Source organism: Empidonax traillii, unplaced genomic scaffold, assembly GCF_003031625.1.
Source record: "Empidonax traillii isolate 1590-97213 ecotype Southwest subspecies unplaced genomic scaffold, ASM303162v1 scaffold444:size1099390, whole genome shotgun sequence".
Taxonomy (NCBI): domain Eukaryota; kingdom Metazoa; phylum Chordata; class Aves; order Passeriformes; family Tyrannidae; genus Empidonax; species Empidonax traillii.
This window is the reverse complement of record NW_020955637.1, coordinates 960,663-979,928: the sequence shown is the minus strand read 5'-3', so window position 1 is coordinate 979,928 and position 19,266 is coordinate 960,663. Positions and strand designations below refer to the sequence as shown.

The window sequence follows — 19,266 nt, the reverse complement described above, 5'->3', positions numbered from 1 at the left end:
CAGCTCAGACCCCAAGGAGCCTGTTAGCCAGAGTTAACTGCAGCCCTGCGTGGGGCTCCCGGGCGACCTCAAAAACTGCCAAAAAAAATAAACAGCAGCTTTTCAGCCAAGGGGTTTATCAGGCTTGCAAACACCTGCAAATCAGTCGCACTGCGAGGCCCTCACCTAACAAAGACAAAGCTCTGTAACACAATACAATTAGAGCTGAATAATTTAGGCACTGAAACAAGGATTCTGAGAGCCAGACTGTTGACTTTCCTGAATGAGAAATTACCCACGCCTGGATTCGTTACAAACTGACTGAGAAACAAAACCACAAGGCAGGGAGGAAACACTCGGGCTGTTAAGGCTTTGACACCTCAAGTCTCTCTCACAGTCCAAGTGCCCTGGACCCCCCCGGCCAGGGAGGGAGGGCAGGAGGGCTGCATTTCCCTCTGCCTGTGGCACAGGGTGTGCTGGGAGCAGGGCTGAGCTGAGCAGACACACTCACAGCCACCATTCACTTGGCTGCTCTCGGTTCCTTCAACCTTGGCTTTGTTGCTTTGGAAAGGGAGCTTTTCCAAAAGGAAATACAAGTATCACCAGTGTGGTTTACAGGAGTGTAAATGAGTCCTCGTGTCCCAAAAGTCACCCCGAGGTCATTCTGGGATTAACGTCTTGCTGTGGTCACTTTGGACCCACTGGAGAAGGCAGAACTGAACGGGTCTCTGGCTGTTCTTCACTCCATGAAGAATTCCAGCCGAGCTCTTGTGACACTGTTTGTTTTTCTGATGCCTGATTGGTGCACCCTCTTTTTATGCAGTTCTAACTACCTGTGGGTGCAGTTTTTGGAGAAGCTTCCTTCCCTAGCCAGATTTTTAAGGGACAGCACTGCTAAGGGACAGTACTGCTGTCTCCCCTCAAATTAATCAGCATTGAGCAGACACCTTTCTTTTTCAAGGACACCAATTCAATGACCATATGCTCTTTCATTAACTCTTTCTGTCCATTATCTGATTCTCTAAATTGTATGCTGAGTGTTTTTTGGTTCTATAAATTTACCATGTATTTGTTTCAACCTGGTGGTTTGTCCATCAGAAGTCCAGGGAAGTCCCTTGTCAGCAGCAGTGCCAGACCCCACCAAACTTGTCCCTAAAGGATGAACCTGGAGACATTTATCCTGCTCTTTCTCACTGCAAGCAGTAGGATCACTTGAGTGTAGAATACCAAAGCAAGGTTATAAGGACAAACCATTTATTCTTATCTCTAAATGTGAGGGGTTCATTGTTTCTTTCAATTCTGGGGTGAACTTTCTGTTGCTGGTTTGTTTTTTTTTTTTGTTTCTTATCCTGGTGATATCAGAGTCAGGGGAAGGTGAGTAAGAGGGAAGCAAACACGTGGTGTTTAACCGGAGCCAACACCAGCCACAATGTGCTCCATCCTGGCCCTGGCTGTGTGTGCCCCTCAGGAATCTGCAGGGCACTTCCAGCGGGAGAATGGAGCCCTCAGTCTCTCATCTCTAAAATTACAGGGCTGGAAAAGCCCTCGAAGGTCACCGAGTCCAGCCGATCCCCAGCACTGCCAAGGCCACCACTGCCCCACGTCCCCAAGTGCCACAGCCACTTTCAAACCCCTCCAGGGATGGGGAATCCACCACTGCCCTGGGCAGCTGTGCTAAGCCTGGACAACCATCTCCCCGAAGGGATTTTCCCTAATCTCCAACCCAAAGCTCCTCTGGAAGAAGCTGAGCCATCTCCTGCTGCCCTATCACTGGTTATCTGGGAGAAGAGACTGGCCCCACCTCACCATTGTCTCCCACTGCACTCCTGCCTCTCTGCTTGCCCAGGGGAGCATCGCTGACATTTTTCCTAAGCAGGATGTCCCGCTGTTGGCTCGGTGGGAACTCTCCCTAAGAAAGGCCCAAACAGGAATGCCAGCACTTGACTCACAGATCACACCTCTCGTGGCCTGGGCATACACCAAGGTCTGCTCCCTCTTTTCGAGCACGAGGTTCTACCAGAGTGGAAACTCTCTCACTGCCTCTCAGGTATGTCAGTCCTCTTTGAGCTATTTACAGATTTCCAGAACCAGTTCCTTCCCTTTCTCTCTCTTTGTGGTGAATTAGGCGGTTCCACTTTTTTGGTTCACGTAAAATTTTTGAAACAAACCCTTTTTTGCCATTTTAGTTCAGTGTGTTCACATATCACCCTCTGCTTCCCGAGCTTGGTTGCAGTTCAGGCTGTGCTCTAGGCAGCTGGTTACAAAATCACATGCATTTTTAATGACTCCTCTATTCTTACATTGCCTGGTGCTATTTGCTATTGTTCAAGGCTCCAGGTAATGTCAGGAGTGACCTGCAGGAGCACACGGCTTGTTCCAGGAACAGGACTGGAACTCTGCAAGAATTAATGCAGGGAAGGTTGAAAGTGAGGTATTTATATTAATTTGAACACCGATCCTGGAAAAGATATCATCAGCATTTCCCCCACTCCACTCTGTAAGCCAATGCAGTATTTTTGTTCTCTGGACTTTTTGAAATGTTATTCTTGCCCATTTTTTATACTTCTAGTGTTGTTTTGGTGAGTAAAACCTTCTTCAGAGGTTCATTTTGCAAAAGTGCTTCATTTTTACAGCCAACGTTCAGTTTATCAGCCTCCTCTCTCCATTCCATCTGCCCTGCAGATCACTCGCTGGGCAGTTCCATAAACAAGTTGGGATTCAGTTTCCAGTTCTCTTGGAGAGGAGGAAATTGCCCATCTCAAGGCACAGACGCTTTAGTGTGTGTAGCTGGGAACAAAAGCTTTCAGAAATTCCAGCTGCCATGTCTGTCTCAGGGGTAATAAAGGTGCTTTCAGGAAGGCAGCAGGAGCGAGGGTGGTGCCTGGTGTGAGCGAGAGGAACGATGGCAACTCACGTCGCTGCTTCTGATGTTTGGCAGTCTACTAGTAAAAATGAAAATAATTACAGTGAAACTTTGTAAGAACGAAACAAGTATCTTTTGGTACTCGGATGGTTCAGAAATCTTATGACAGAGCTGAGAGCTGCTTCTCCGTGCAAGAAGTCACATCTGTCTCCCTCCCGAGGAGAAATCACTCGGTGAATGAGGACATAAGATCCTGCAGAGCAGTATGTGGCTGCATTAATGTGACAAAGTGATGAGCGTGCATGGAAGCAGGCACCGAGCCGTGCAGACACGCAGCCGCTCCCGCTCCCTGTGCATCCTCTGGCGGCTCCCGCGCGGCACGGGGAGCTCTGAGCAGGAGGGGAGCTCTGAGCAGGAGGGGAGCTCTGAGCAGGAGGGGAGCGCTGGGCAGGAGGGGAGCGCTGGGCAGGAGGGGAGCGCTGGGCAGGAGGGGAGCGCTGGGCAGGAGGGGAGCGATGAGAAGGAGGGGAGCGATGAGAAGGAGGGGAGCGATGAGAAGGAGGGGAGCTCTGAGCAGGCGGGGAGCGCTGAGCAGGCGGGGCGGGTGGGCAGGTGCAGCCGCGCCGGGGTCTCCGACCCCGCGCTCCCCCGCCCTGCCCCGGCCGCTGCCCCGGGGGCGGCTCGGCGAGGTGCTGAGCGCGGCTCGGCGGGGCGGGGGGGTTGTTTGTTTGTTTCCTGCCCCATCCCGTTTCTATGATCGCGAAGAGGAAGAAGCCTTCAGGTCACTGCTGGGCCGGCGGACAAGGGCTCCTTTGATCGCGGGCGCGGATGTCCCGGCCATGCGGGCGCCCCGCCGCTGCCCGCGGGCGCTGAGCGCCGCCGGGGCCCGCCCGGCACAGCCCCGCTAGCCTAAGCCTGAGCCTGAGCCTGAGCCTGAGCCTAGAGCTAAAGTCGCGCCGCCTTCCCCCGGGACCCGCGGGCGCAGACCCGCCGCCTCCGCCCGGCGCCGCCCGGGGATGTGCGTGGCGGCCCCGCGGCCGGAGCCCTGCGAGCGCAGCGGGTGAGTGCGGGCACGGGGCTGCGGGAGCGGGGCGGACAGACGGACGGACGGACGGGTGGGTGGGTGCCCGCGCGGCTCCCCACGCCGGCAGCCCCAGCGCGGTGCTCCCCGAGCCCCACGCGGGGTCTGGAGCAGCGCCCCGAGCCTGCGGGACGCCCCGGCGGGGCCGCTCCGGGAAGCGGCTCCGGCGGCACCGAGAGCCCTCCCCGCCCTGGGCGGCACGGCCCGGCCCCACGCACCTCCCCGCGGGGCCGGGGCTGTGCGGGCTCCGGGCTTGTCCCGGGCTCCGGGGCTGTGCCGGGAGAGGTGCATCCCCCCGAGGGACTGCCCCGGCACTGCCCTGCCGTGCCCATCCATCTGCACGGGGCAGGCAACAACTTAGCGAATAAAAACAAAAAGTATTCTCGCGACGTGCTGCATTTTCTGTAAAAGCGACGCTGCGAACACAAGCCGATGTTCAACGTGCCCATCCCAAAACCGAAAGATATTGCATTAAATAACTCCCCGTGCCTCCTAGATCAGGATCAATCAAAATATCGTCAGCTGTCTGCCGTGTCTAAGCTTTAGTAGGCAGAGCAGAGGGGAATCACAGAAGCACTAAGAGAAGTGTAAGAGAAGCACAATACCAAGGCTTGTATCTGCTTAAACTACTCCTACACTTTTGCTGTGCTTGCAGTTAGCACATAAAGAAGCTTTTACCTGGCGTTCGTTACTGCAGATGGGATCAACTCTTTAAATAACTACAAGTAAAAATTAGTCAGATGCCTTTAGACACGAGGAAGAGTCCTGCAGGAACAGAAAGATCAGCTCAGTTGGAAAAACTTAGCTGACTGCAAGGGACCTATTCACACATGAAAGGTGCTGCGTTTCCTGCTGCTCTACTGAACTGTGCTTTCAGTGCTCAAAGTCACCCCCAGAGTCAGGAGATAAGCATCATCGCCTAAATGAGGCTCCAAGTATCCAGAGGATTCTGGTGACCGGTCAGTATTTAGACCATGTAAATATATATATATATATTTTTCTGCTTAATATGACCGAAATGAGAAGGGGATAATAGTTAATTTGCTTTTTTATTATCTATCAACTTCTATCTTGCAGTTAATGCAGGGCAGATTTCTCTCACTCCTTTAACTGGTTCTGTGGGATTTCAGTCCTGTGCCTCATAAACCACGGTCTCATTTGACCAAAAAACCTACTCATCAGAGAAAAACAGCAACTCATGAGGCACGTGAAAGCAGTTGTAATGGTCCCTGTAGGTGTTGAAAGACACAGGCTGGGCAGACCTTGCAGGATTCCAGACTCCTGAGCCATGGAAGAGCTGCAATCCTGGCACTGCCAGTCACCTCCTGCATCCTGATGTCCCAGGAGTAGTGACAGAAGGGGAGACGAGACGCTTTGCAGGGAAGTAAAATGTTCTCTTTTTCATTTAGAGGAACGGTGTCAGGGGAACAGGGGGTCCAGAGGAGAGGCACAGACTGGATATGGACAGACTGCAGCAGTTTGAGGGGACAAAGATGAACAGAAGTCAGCACTAGAGCAAAGTAGTTTAAAATAATGAAGTTCAGTCTCTGGACTGGAATGGATGCAGACTGAGAAGGGAAAGGCTGTAACAAAGGCTGATCTTTGTGTGAGGAGTCTGGGGAATGTAGGTGTTCTTATCTACCCCAGGGAATGGAAAGGGTGTGTGCTCTGTTTTGGATGTAAAGAACCCCAGGAAAGGCTGGGAGTAGAAACTGCCGAGTTTCCATTGTGAAATCCGGAGAATACATTGCTGTGTGCGTAGGAATTGGAATCTCTGTCGGTGGAGGGAAGTCTGGCCCTGGATAGGTGGGAGCAGATGAAGGGAGAGCACAGACCAGCCACCAGCAGCACTGCAGAGGTGGCCCAGTTACCTCTAAGGAGCAGCAGAAATACAACCTTAAAATGTACTGCCTGAGCTCCCCCCGTGAGCCTGAGCCGTTCCCACTGTCACCAGCGTTGCGTGACTCCTGTTTCACACAGCTCTAACCTCAAAAGACAGCCCTGGTTGCAGTTCTTTAAAAATTGCTGTGAAGACTCACTATCTTCAGTGTGAATTTGACAGGCTCCCAGCAGAGCCTGAGTTTTTTTTTTCTATTTTTAGAGCCAGCTGTAAAGCTGTAGTCAAGAACTGCTTACATAATATTTTAAGAAATGACAGCCAAGCACAATGGCATATTTTGACCTTTAGCATTAGATAAGTAATTGGCAGATTAAGTTAATTTTTATTCAAGCAGAGAGACTTGCTTTTCACTTGCTTGTGAACTCCTGTACCTTCACACCAGATTAAGCCTCACGGGTGAGTTTTCAAAATAGGTTTTGGTTTGTTGGCCTCCCTTTTCCCCCTGGTGCGAAGGACGCTCCTCCAGGGGCAGGAACGTCCCGGTGCCGCTCTCCATCAATGACAGGCGCTGCGTGGTACGTACGTGGGGGTGTGCAGGGCCTGACAGGAGGGCAGGATCGCACAGTTCATACTGACAATCCAGCAGTGTTACAAAGAGTCTGAAAACTCTCCCAGGAAGATCTTTGGTGCTGTGTAGCTGAGGAGCCGGTCCCAGACCTGCGGCTCAGCGGAGGCGCTCAGCGAGCGTTCCCTTTCCCTTTGCAGACTGGGTTATGGGCAAGTCAGAAAGCCAGATGGATATAACTGAGGTGAACACTCCCAAACCAAAGAAGAAGCTGCGATGGAGCGGGCTGGAAATCGGGCTGGCCGTGGTGGCAGTGCTGCTGGCCATCGTGGCCGTCACCATGATCGTCCTGTACGCCACCTACGACGGTGAGTACGTGGCACCCCCCCGGTGAGCAGTGCCAGCAGCAGCACGGCAGGTTAGCTGGTTATCCGAAAGGTAAAGCCCGAAACTGCTGCCCTCCAACCAGGACTCGGCAAGTTCATTTGTTCGTGCGAAGCTGTGGTAAACACAAACCATCTGCTTGTTCTGGGGGATACTCCTGTTTGTAATTAATGCTCCAGTAAGCAAAGCCCTACCAATTACAGCACTGCTGAAGAAAACAAACTCCAGGGCTTCCTTCATCCTCCTGGAGACGGATGGAAAATCCTATTTTTCCTTTTGCAGGCTGTTGCAGCAGGGACTCTGAGTGAGTGTAGTGATCCTGAGAGGTTTTGTGCTTCAGCAGCCAGAGCAAAACACTGGAAAGCACTTCCATTCAGGGGTAAATACCCTGACAAGCTTTGGAAAAGACAATACAGAGAAGCTAAAATTTCCACTTGGGGTCAAGCTAGAATGCTTCCTTAAATAGGGAATTAAGTGTTTTGTTTCATTTTGAATTACTTAATAATTTTGTTTAAACTTTTTATTGAAGTCTACTTCAACTATGGAATGGAAAAATGTCATTCTGAAATGAAAAACAAAAAAGTTTTACTTCTAAAGACTCAGAAGGAAACATTTTCATGTTCCTGAACCTTGTGCTTTGTTTAGAGGACTTCAGAGTGAACGTCTCAGAATTTTCATAGAATTCCCCCCAAATCCTCTTGTAAGGTATTGCTACATTCAAACTGACTTTGCAACTGCCTCCAGGCCATGTGCTATTTTTCTCTGAATTTCTGTTGTAAAAATAGCATTTTGCCCACCTCCAATTGATTGATAGCACATTTTCCTCTGATGACCACAAAAATTCCACATGATGAGTGACTAGCACTGAATGACCCTAAAGGGATGATGGTATTTTTAGAGCCTGATCCTATAAATATTTCCTTACTGAGTGTAAGGTGTCCATTCATATTTATCTTACTGTACACTGCAGTTAAATTGACTGTCAATGAAAATATTTACAGTAGGTTTTATTATATTGACATTCAGTAAAGAATTAAGAATATGATTGTATTCTCTTTCAGATGGGGTTTGCAAGACAGCAGACTGTATAAAATCAGGTAAGAATGAAAATACATAACTTTTAAATTAATTTATGTATTTTTAAGCAAAATTGCTACTGTGGAATGTTCCATTTCTCTGCAGACAAGTATGGCACATGCAGGCATGGCATCTGCTACCCCACATGATTTTCTTAGTGTAGCTCTTCTACAAAAGTAAAATCTTGTGCTGTGGAACTGTCAACTCATCCTTCATGTCCAAAAAATTCCAGGTGTTATAGTCTGACAGGCTAAACTTCATCCTTCGGCCACAGCTGCATAAAAAGTCTTCATTTACCTGCTGATCTGCACTCTGCTAGAGAACTGCTACAGTGCAGGGGGAAATGCAGATCCCATGCGATGGATCCTCTCGTAGGAGGGAAGGGGTTTTATCTGTGCTCTCCCCTCACCTCTAGTTCTCTCTGCCCGTTTTCTTCTCCACATCAATTCACGCTATTTTGGGGGGTTTTTGCTTAATTTACTTCTAGATCATGGAATGACAGAACCACAGAATGGTTTAGGTTGGCAGGGACACCTTCCACCAGCCCAGGTTGCTCCAAGCCCCGTCCAGCCTGGCCTTGGACACTCCCAGGGATGGAGCAGCCCCAGCTGCTCTGGGCCATCTTTCAGCCTAAAGCCATTAAACGTCCCCACTCTCTTTATAACACGCTGTCCCCCTCATTCCTAGGCTCAGGAGGAGCCTCCCTCTCTCATTCCCCAAAGGAAGAGGGCATTATCTGGCTGTGCCAACATGTATTTCCCAGGGGCTCTGTGCCAGCTCGGCCTTCTCCTTTCAAGCCATTTTCCATCACGGACTTGCAGAGTTTTCTCCACGGCAGGAGGAGGGCCCTGCCCTGCCAAGGTGGAATCACCTGCTGTATCTGTAACAGGGCTCTTTTCACGGTGTGTTCATCTGGGCAGCCCCTGGAGACACAGCCCCTGAAATCCCTCTGGGTGTGACTCTGGGGCAGTTGCTCATTCCCTTTCCTCTCTCCACCCCTGGGCAGTAACTTGGCTGCCGAGCTCTCAAAGGCTGTAGCCCCGTCAGGGAGGTTGCCAGGGGATCTAAAGCAGCAGCTCCTACCATGGCTCATTTCCCAGCACTGGACTCTCACCTCCCTAAGCAAACACAGTCCTGTTGCTCAGCCCTGGCCACGCCCCGCGAGCAGCACCACGAGCACCACGATGGCTCCGCGTTATCTCGAGCCCTGTGCGATGTGTCACGCTTACACAGCTCCTCTGCATCAGCCCTGGCCCCTCTGCAGCACAGGCAAGTTCAGCCCTGGGCTCCTTCCTTCGTTTCAGTCTCATTTTAGACGGTAGCCAGAGCAGCCCTGGAGCTGTCCCCACACCTCAGCCCTGCTGCAGGCCCTGCTGGTGAAGCCCCAGGGCAGTCCATGAGCTCACATCATCACCAGCACACTCTAAACACAGCATTTATTCCAGGGGGCCGTCACTGGCTTTCCATGACACTTCCAGGTGTTTTCCTCCCACCATGGAAGGATGCTCCTTTTCAGCTAAACAGAGTTCAGATGGACTGTGTGATGATGAACCAGCTCCAAAGGATAAGCAGGAAAAGTCTGGAGAAATGAGGCACAATGTAAAATCAAGAGCTATAGCAAGAAGTGCTTAACTGAATTGAGCAGAACAGTTTTACTCTCTTCTGCTTCGGTTAAAAGCTGTAACAGCATTTAACCACTGGAAAATAATGAAGATATTGATAGAGCATTTGAGAGAAGAGCTTCCAATAAATGGCCAGCAACAAAAATGTAACGAGAAGTCAGCTGGTCATGGCCAGGGTCCCACCTCAGTAAGCATGGTGATGTTACCCACGGCTGTGGGAGATCCACCCAGTGTGGCACAGCAGATACCATGGAATGGTACATCTGAGCACTTTTTGGCTAAGCTGACACATTTCCCTGAGCTCAGACATCAGAAATGCCTGATGAGCACAGGGGATTTTGATCTCTCCTCTGTTTCACCTAGGTAAGCACACTGTGTTGCTCCTGTATCCTCCCCAGGTCACCAGTTGTTATGACAGCTTATATTACTTAATTTGTAAGCTATTAGAGCAACAACTGGCACTGTTGCTTTAATGGCAACTGGAGTACTACAGTAAAATTAATCATTAAAAGTAATTGAGATAAGGCTCTATGTTTTTAGTACTGGTAGGAAACTGAGTAAACCAGTGACAGCAGTTTGGGTGGAAGAGGAATAGGAAAGACAAAAAGCCCAGAAGGTTTATGGAGAGCTGATGGGAAACTCCCATCAAGGAACTGGATTTCACTGGAGAATCCAGTGTCACGGTTGGTGACAGTCGTCTTGGACAAGGCACTTCAAGAGGGTCAACGCGGAGAGCAAGAGGCACTATCAATTCTAGAGTAAAATGTGGAGTAAAAAGAGCGTAGCTTCAGGAACACATCAATGGAAAAACCTTCCTGACAAGAACTTAAAAGGTCTAACAAAGTCAATATTTTATCAAAATAGCCTGGATTCAGTTGAGCCTACATCCTACTTAAATAATTCCAGGGGAAGCTTCCCCTCTGCCATGCCTTGTGCCTTTAATGCCCCTTTTCACCCCGTTTCAATACAAAGAAGGGTAAGTCAGAACATGAAAGATTCCCATTTCATGTAGAGCTGAGCAGCACCATCGACTCATTTACCCACCGGTAAACACAGGCAATGAAAGTGAGGAGGCTGTGTTCAGACCAGGAACAGCCACTCCTTGTTCTCTGGTCTGCAGCAGCCAGGTGGGCTGGAGCCCCCTCTGACCGTTCCCTGTCCGTGTCCCGCAGCCGCCCGGATCCTGCAGAACATGGACCGCAGTGCCCAGCCCTGCAGGGACTTCTACCAGTTCGCCTGCGGGGGGTGGCTGCGCAGGAACGTCATCCCCGAGACCAGCTCCCGTTACAGCAACTTTGACATTTTGAGAGACGAACTAGAGGTGGTTCTGAAAGGTCAGTGGGGTTTGGTTGTGGGCTGTGTAAAGTTTCTTCTCTGCCTTACGTGTTATCCTAAGAAGTTGTGGTTTTCTAGCAAAGCTGAAAATACTGCCAGATATTTTGGGGGTTTGTGTTCGGTGCCCCGAACGGTTTGCGTGGAAAAGGCTGTGGGAGTTATGCTGCTGTGTCTGGCACTGGGGCAGAGCTGAGCAGACCTGCCCTGTCTGGTATCTGCTTATTATAACCACTGAAATGCCTGCCCTGACCCTCGTGCACTGGCACAGCGGCCAGGCAGGTGAAGGAGGAGGAGGTCTGCCCATGCCCAAGCCAGCTGGAATGCTGGAAGCTGCTCCCCGACAGCCCCATGCCCTGCATACCTTTATTCCATCAGAAATCCCAAAGAACAGGCAAGCCATTTCCCCGCGAGTCACACCATAAACCTGCAAACATTCCTGTTTCCACAAAATGCAACAGTGTCAAATCGTGCACAGTTCCCTTTTTCAGACAAGAATAACAGAGTCAAAGAAGTCAGTTTATACTCATGAAACACCCTCCAAACCTCTCTCTCCAGATTGAATATCCTTTTTTTACTTCACCTATCTCCTGGTTTTGCCAGCTGTGCCTTCACACATTAGCCTGGCCCCCTAAAAACTGTCCCTGGGAAGTCAGAGCATTTGTGTTTCACCAAGGGTGACCCACAGAGAATCTCCTGACTCCCTTACGCTCGGCTTATTAACACACTGCTGTCACTGCAGGGCACTGAACCCCTCAGCTTCTGAAAGGCAAAGCCCCCCTGGCATTCCAGATGGACACAGAGTATTTCTCATCCCCTCAGGGCTGTAAGCTCTCAGTTCCCTCAGCACCTCCCAGCCCAGCTCAGCCATCAGGCTGCATTTGCTGTCTCTGTTTCAGATGTCCTCGACACCCCCAGCACCAAAGACATCCCTGCAGTGCAGAAGGCAAAAACTCTGTACAGGTCCTGCATAAATGAAAGTAAGTGTCTCCTGAGTTATCCCCCAAAGAACCCCACCCCATCATACAGCTCCACCTGTACCCCACCCTGTGCAGAATCTGTCACAAGTTCTTTGTGAAGACTCCAGTGCATCCATTCCAGAGAGTCAAACAGGAATGTTAATTGTGAAGTTAGTACTGTATCTATCTCCTGCTTTGCTACCTATGGTATCTTAGGTGAGATTACATTACTCTTCAGTTACTCGTTTGCTGCAGACATTTAAACTCAAATCCTTTCAGTTCAACATGAGCTGGTTTGTAGAAATTAGCAGGTTTGAGGTGAAAGCTCCCTGGCATTACCAGGCTGTGGGAAGACAGGGAGATCATTTAATTCGAGAGTCTGAACTGGGCTCTGCCACTGGAACAAAGAGAAGTAAAGCAATTTGTAGGACTTCCTAAATCACAGATTTATAGTTTTTGTAATGTCATTAATGCTTCTCAATGCTATTATTTTAAGCTCTCTGCAGAGAGAAAAGACAATAGTTCTTCAATGTGGTGGTTGCAAGGACGTGCACACGCTGTTTGCATCATGACTGGAACGTTTTCACATTAAATGTTAAAGCACAGTCATCCATCAGAGCAAACTGCTGCAGTGCTGATGGGGGAAACAGAGTTCCCACTTCATTGTTCCCAACTCATTATAATACAGAACATTTGTGGGGTTTAAAATGTCACGGTAACCCATTTTGTTCTTTCCAAAAGCTGCCATTGATAGCAGAGGTGGAAAGCCTTTAATCAGTTTATTGCCAAATGTGTCTGACTGGCCTGTAGCATCAACTGACTGGGAGACCTCCTATGGTAAGGACAACCTGTGCTTATTTCCTTTTAGTAAAAATATCTGAATTACTGTGTTTTACTGCTTGCCAGAAATCAAGACTGAATACACCCTCCATTTGCTTAGGTGCTGCTTGGACAGCTGAGGCAGCTATTGCACAGCTCAACTCCAGATACGGGAAAAAGGTCCTTATTAATTTCTTTGTGGGCACAGACGATAAGAATTCCACAGCACACATCATCCATGTAAGTCTCCCTGGGCCCAGGGCCTTGCTGATCATAAAAGTGCAGCAGACACAAGTGGTAACATCAGTGAATGTTGTAGATGAATTTGGGAATCGATGGAGTCCCACCTTCAGTTCTCTGTTTCACATTCCCTGTGTGTTGCCCAAGCTGAATCCTTGTTCTGTGCGCTCACACCCTGTTATTTGCAGTGAGATGGGAATAACAGATACGTATAATATACACACAAGTTACAGCAGCAAAGGGCCAGTCTCTCCTATCAGTGCTTCGCATGTATGAATTCCAGAGGGGCAGGAACTGCCTGGCTTCTCTGGGGGCTGTTTTGTCACCTGAACTTCACCTGTGTTCACACTGCTTACCAGTAGCTTGCAATGTAACAGAGACTGAAAGGAAAGGCACAAAGTATAGGGACAGTGAAAAGAATTAAAGGTGAGGATGAGAGAGGGTGAAGCCCCAGCACCTGTAATTCACAAAAGAGAGTACAGTGCTCTGCCACGTTGTCCTGAAGTCCTTTTCCACTTTTGTTTGCATTTTCAGATTGATCAGCCTGGGCTGGGCCTGCCTTCCCGGGACTACTACGAGTGCACTGGGGCATACACAGAGGTACGGTGGGGCTGCGTCACTGGGGACATTTCAGAGGTTTGGGGCTGTATTTGCAAGGCAGACACATCCTCAGGAGTGGGCATGGGTGAAGGACAGAACAGTCTGTCCTCAAAGAGATTCCAGTGCTGCCCCTGGAAAACATCCCTGGGAGAACTGGGGAAAGTGGAAGGGAAGGTGATAATGCTGAGCATTTAACCAAGGTTACAGTAACAGGCTTGGAGAGAGAAACAGAACCAGTCCGAGCCAAAGACACTTTTCTAAAAGAAAGATCTGAAAAGACCCCAGTCCTCCACATCAACTGCAGCTAAAGTATGTGATACCATCGGAATTCTCAGATACCTGAAGCCTCCCATGGCCTCCTCTAATTGCTGTTTACTCATTACTGGTACATGCTCTCATTAACCTGTTAGCACTGACACTCTATCTCTGTTGCTAATCTTGGATGTGCTTTAAGTCCTTGGGACCTGCAGTGTCTGTGTTTGCTGAAGTCATGGAGCTGAAACTGCTCCCACGGCCACCTTTAATTACTCACTTTTCTTCTGTGTAATTAAATGCAGAAGCAATGAGAAAGTGTACCAACCGTTTTGGGGTTGTTTGTGTTTTGCTGACCTGCCATGATTACATTTAATTACGGCTCACATGGTCATAAGAGACAGTCATTGCCACCTGAACTGTTCAGCTCCATGATCATTACACATGTGATGGCCTTTGGGAGCTGCCTCACCAAGCACCATCTGCTCCTTCCTTGTCCTGCGTCACCTGCAGCACTGGGACACAACTCCACAGTTCTCCAGTTCCCAGTTAATCTCTGCCCTCCCTGAGCCCCAGCCTTGCAGTGCTGCACAGCAGAGCAGGAAGGATCATGAAACCCCAGCTTTCCGAGTGCCAGGCAGGTTCCCACACCCTGCCCGTTCCCATGGCTGCTCCAAGGGAGAGCCATTCCCTGCCGTGCCTGTTCCTGGCTCTGGTTCCCGCTGGGTCACTGCACTCTGGGACTGTTCACAGCAAACACCAGCTCTGCCTCCTGCTCTTTGACCTCTGCCTCCCTCAGGGCTTCCCACCCAGACACACAAGAGGGACCTGTCCCCAGGAATCCTCCTCTCTTGAGAGATGCAGGACGGCTCAGCTCGCACAGGGGTGACTGACAGTGCCTCTGAAACACCTGACAGGCTTTATTCAGCCCATCTGAAATCAGCTCACCGAGCTCTCTGCCACCTGACCTAAGAGCTGCACTTGAGGACAAAACCAAAGTCCACTGAGTGGTACCTGAAAGGCTGTGTTGATTTTCTGGTTTGGGGCAGAGTCTGTCTGGGTTTCAGGATGGTTTTTGCAGGCTTGCTCTGCACTGTGTGCCGTGCTTGGTGGAGCTCTGGGGTGTCATGGGTTTTTCTCTGGCATTACCAAGGCCCTGAGAGCTCGGGCCTGGCTCTGGGCACTGTGCTGGCAGCCCCTTTGGAGCTGCTCAGTGCCCACCCCCAGCCAGGGACAGCCTGGCCCTGCTGCAGGGAGGGAGGGATGCCCAGGAAGGCACTTATGGGACATTCATCACAGGGTGTGTCCTGCTGCCCGAGGAGCACACTGTACCCAAATACTGCTGCCAATAAAGCTGATGGCACGCACACCTCATTAATCCTGGCTTCAAACACTGCTCTGGTGGGTCACAGTGCATTGCATAAAGCATGTATTATTTCACAGCTAATCTAGTATTGTGTATTTTTTTAAAATCCACATTGAAAAAGAATATTGAAAACAGCATTTCTGATGATAGGAAAGTGAATGTGGTTTATCAAAGAGGAATCAGAATAATACTGAGTTCCATAAAATGTAATGACACCTGTAGTGACCTGACAGTGGCACATTTCAGATAACTCACTGCCCTATTTACATTGTAATCCTTGGTGAATTCTTTGCTGTTAAATTCAGTAGATACTATCCTGTCTATAGTGTACCTAACTTTGGATACAGCACCATGTTCTGACTGTTCCCAGAAGCACTAGAGGAGGCTCACTGCTCTGGGAGTGCTTTTCCCACAATGCTAATTCCCTGGTTTTCTGTTCCTGGGAACACTGCTCTTTGGAAGCGGTATTTTTGGAAGTTGTAATTAAAGTGAGCTAGAAAAACATGGATGATGGTTTAAATATGGACATACAAATGTCTCAACTGAAATAATGAAAACACAGTGCAGTCATTGAGCATGTTTAGCTTTGAACAGTGCTCCAATTACACAACAGTTTTCCATGAGGGGATTTTCAAAGTTAATTCCTAGCTGTGCTCCAACAGTATTTCAGAATAAAATTATACTGTTTAAGTAAGGAATGAAGATCTGTAGGTCATACAAATGAAGACAAAATCTTAACTATAATCAAGGTACGCTCTGCTCTGAAGAGTTCTGTCTTTAAAATGTTCCTCTTTTTCCCTGCAGGCATGTTCTGCCTATGTGGATTTCATGATCTCTGTGGCCAAACTCATCCTACGGGAGAGAAATATTTCTGTCAATGAGGATGTGATTGCTCAGCAAATGAATAGAGTTATGGACCTGGAGAAAGAGATTGCCAATGTAAGGGAAACCTTTTAATGTGTTCTTTACATCACTGACTTTTTTGTAATACCTAAGTGAGTTAACTGTAAGCTGAGTTGTTAAGGGACTTGCTGGTGTTATCCTGGGGACCAAGGATGAATGTTACCCCTGAGAGGAACACGTCACAGTGCAGACATGTCCTGCAAGGAGCAAGGAAAGGATCTCAGTTAGCTGTTTTCCAAGGAGAGAGCGTTTCACCCTGATCTGTTCACAGAAGCCCTGCAAGAGAAGAGAGAGAGACTTGGGCTGTTTCATGTGCTCTGGAGTGTGACTTCTGGGAGATGCTTTGGGGCCTCTCCTCCCTTTGTCCTGTTTCCCCGTGGGCTGTTTGGATCCCAGAGCAGCAGATTCCCAGCCCTTGGCCTGCCCTGAACACAAAGTCATGTTTGTGCTGCACAAGCTGCTCCACAATGCTGATTGTTCCAAGAGCATTTTTAATCAAACACTGTTCTCCATTAAAAGGAAAGGACAAAGGAAAAATAATATCAGCAGTCTGACTTAGGAGAAATAGTGAAAATGTGAACTCGCATGGAGAAAACCAAATGGAAATTCAGACATTCAGGAGCAAACCATGGCTTGTGATTATTAACTATTACAGCACGACCTGAAGCCGAGGATGAGTGTGAAACAAGTTAAATACATATTTTCTAGCTTCAGCTATTTTTCAAGTTACACTAATAGTAAGGGCAGGTGTTTGGGAAAACCATTTCTATAAACTAAAACCACCTGATTTTGACTTTCTTCACATTTTCCTGAGAAATATGGCCCTGGGCTCAGTCAGAGATGGGACATTATTATCCAATAGTGGATTCCCTGGAGAAAGATTTTACAGAGCAGTACGAAAGGAACCCACACCTGCAACGTCTCTGCAGTGGCTGCTGCTGACAGAGAGTCCAGCTGGTGGTGGGGAAGCTGCCTCTGCCTTGGGATTTAACCCTCCATCCAAAACTCAGCATCAGCCTGAGAGGGGCTGAAGAGAGCTGGCATTGTGCTCTTGGGAATCTGGTAAAACACAGAACAACCCCATGAATGCACAATAGGAAAGGGGAAGTGGAAGAGAAGGATGGGGATAAAATGAGACTTGGCATGACTGATTTTTCAAAACACTTCAGTTGGTAAAATCTGCTGCTCTGGAGGCACGTATTTAACTCCCTGGTGCACTCAGTAATTGTCTCATCATTAACTTTGGTAGGCAACAACAAAATCTGAAGACAGAAATGATCCACTTTTGATGTACAATAAAATGACGTTGGCACAACTCCAAAGCAACTTCTCATTGGAAATCAATAATAAGGTGAGTGATCAATAATCTGATATTTTAACCCCCAGTTTATCACTGATGAGATTAGGCAGGAAAGCCTGACATTTTTTTGTGTTAAAGACATTTCTTTGCTAAGCTGAGATGTCTTTGCAATTGAACAGGATCCCTGATGTGCACAGCCTTAACTTCTGATGTCATGAACTGGATGTACAAGGCTGTGCTTCTGTACTCACTGTCTCTGCTGACAGATCTTGCCCTCTGCCTCAACATAAAGTAGTGAAAAGGACAAAGGGAAAAAGGCGTCCCTGCCCTTCCAGGGGTTGGAACTAAATGACCTTCAAGATCCTTTCCAAGCCAAACCTGTCTGGGCTCTGTAGTTCTGTGAGTTCCCCTCAGGGGTTCAGGATGGGCATTCCTGCCAAGCTGGCACGCACACATAACCCTTGCTGCCCATCAGGATGCTCCCGCATCCTTTGCAGAGGACCAGGAAAGCCCCTTGCCATAATTCCCAGGACCACAGGCCAGCCTGCAGGAGCAGCTGGCTCAAGGATGCAGCAGTGGAACACCAGCCCCTCTCTGTTCAGCCAGAGCTGCAGAGGCAGAACAGGCAGTGCTGATTTTCCAACACTCCCTCTGTAATTCCCAAAGCAAGCACAAAGGAGCCCAGAAGCCAGGGCCAGGAACCAGGAGAGCCCTCTGGGATGTGCCAGCCCTGCCTCTGCTCTCACCCCCAGCCATGTGCTGTTTGTGCAGTGCAGCCTTTAGTTCATGGCACCGGGCTCTGGCCAAAAACCAGCTCAAGGTTTGCTAGCACAGCTGTGTCTCCCCAGGAACATCATGTCCTACTAGACAGGGGTAGATTTGATCCTAAATGACTTTCATTCAGGCTTCTGAGGCCAGGAAGGTGCTATGGAACACTGTTATTCCTGCCACACTTTCATAATCGCTGCGATTTTATTGACTTTAAATTCCTCACCTTTAATTCTCTGACAGTTCCCTCCTGCCTGGCTTAATTGGTTCCATAATTCACCTTCTCCCACAGGTGTAGTTGGTTACCATTACAGTCACCTTGTCAGAAACCAACTTTGTCACAGAATGGTTATTATTAGTTCCTGGGGTGTGCTGCAGAACAGCAGTAATTTAAATTTATTCCAAAATGCTCAAAAGACAGATGATGGGAGTTGGTAAGGTGGCTATAATGGTCCAAGGATGCAACAGCAATAATTCCCAAGATTAGCTTGAAGTTTTCTGCTCTCTCCCAGACTTGCAGTGACTGTTCCTGAAAGCTTTTCTGCTCTCCTCAGCTACATTTGTTTGCCTGATGGAAGATGTTACCTCCTCCACTAAAACTTTCCAAAGATACAGACTCGGAAAAATCACCAACACTTTTCAAAGCAATAAGAAGAACAAAAACTTTAAAAAATAACAAAAAAAATTTTGTTAGTTTAAAATCAAAGCAATGTCTTGACCCTTTCTGCTGAATTCCACCCTATTTTAACAGCACTTTAGAGCTATAAATGATCTCAGACCATTATTAGGATGATGACCCCATTCACAAGTAGTGCAGCTATTAGGGAAACTAAAGGCAGAGTATTTGTGTCATGCAAACATATTGAAACTGGAAAAGGCAGCTAAATGCTGCTTGTTTATGACCGAACCATGTAATAATGCGTATTAATTTTCCAGGCATTCAGCTGGTCTGAATTCATAAATGCTATCATGTCAACTGTGGAAATTAACGTGGCCAGCACCGAACACGTCATTGTTTATGACCCCGACTACCTTGTCAAGCTCAGGCCTATTCTCAGTAAATACTCCCCCAGGTAGGTGTCTGAGGTATTCCTGGCACCTGCAGTTCCTTTCCAGTCAACACTAAAAGCCTCAAAACATTACCAGCTTATTATTGGTGTCCTTTTGTTAAACAGGGACCTTCAAAATTACATGAGCTGGCGGTTTGTGATGGACCTCGTCAACAGCCTCAGCCAGGACTACAAGGACACGAGGAACGCTTTCCGCAAGGTGCAGAAATTCAGCTCTCTCTAAGTTGTAAAGATGACTTTGTGAAC

At 48.6% G+C, this 19,266-nt stretch overlaps 1 protein-coding gene across 2 annotated transcripts in view; it reads left to right on the top strand.

Moving 5' to 3' along the window:
• The first annotated feature begins 3,801 nt into the window (after window positions 1–3,801).
• The window catches only part of MME (membrane metalloendopeptidase), a 29,248-nt gene continuing 13,783 nt past the window's right edge, over window positions 3,802–19,266 (top strand). The window contains exons 1-12 of one of the 2 annotated variants that reach the window (XM_027894865.1): window positions 3,802–3,902; window positions 6,529–6,696; window positions 7,774–7,809; window positions 10,584–10,745; window positions 11,643–11,723; window positions 12,444–12,539; window positions 12,643–12,761; window positions 13,296–13,361; window positions 15,784–15,918; window positions 17,132–17,233; window positions 18,887–19,023; window positions 19,126–19,219. In XM_027894865.1, coding sequence (XP_027750666.1) covers window positions 6,537–6,696; window positions 7,774–7,809; window positions 10,584–10,745; window positions 11,643–11,723; window positions 12,444–12,539; window positions 12,643–12,761; window positions 13,296–13,361; window positions 15,784–15,918; window positions 17,132–17,233; window positions 18,887–19,023; window positions 19,126–19,219 — 1,188 coding nt within the window. In that variant the 5' untranslated portion in view covers window positions 3,802–3,902; window positions 6,529–6,536. Of the gene's footprint in view, window positions 3,903–6,181; window positions 6,339–6,528; window positions 6,697–7,773; window positions 7,810–10,583; window positions 10,746–11,642; window positions 11,724–12,443; window positions 12,540–12,642; window positions 12,762–13,295; window positions 13,362–15,783; window positions 15,919–17,131; window positions 17,234–18,886; window positions 19,024–19,125; window positions 19,220–19,266 lie in introns of those variants that run through there. The other variant, XM_027894863.1, reaches the window with a different exon arrangement.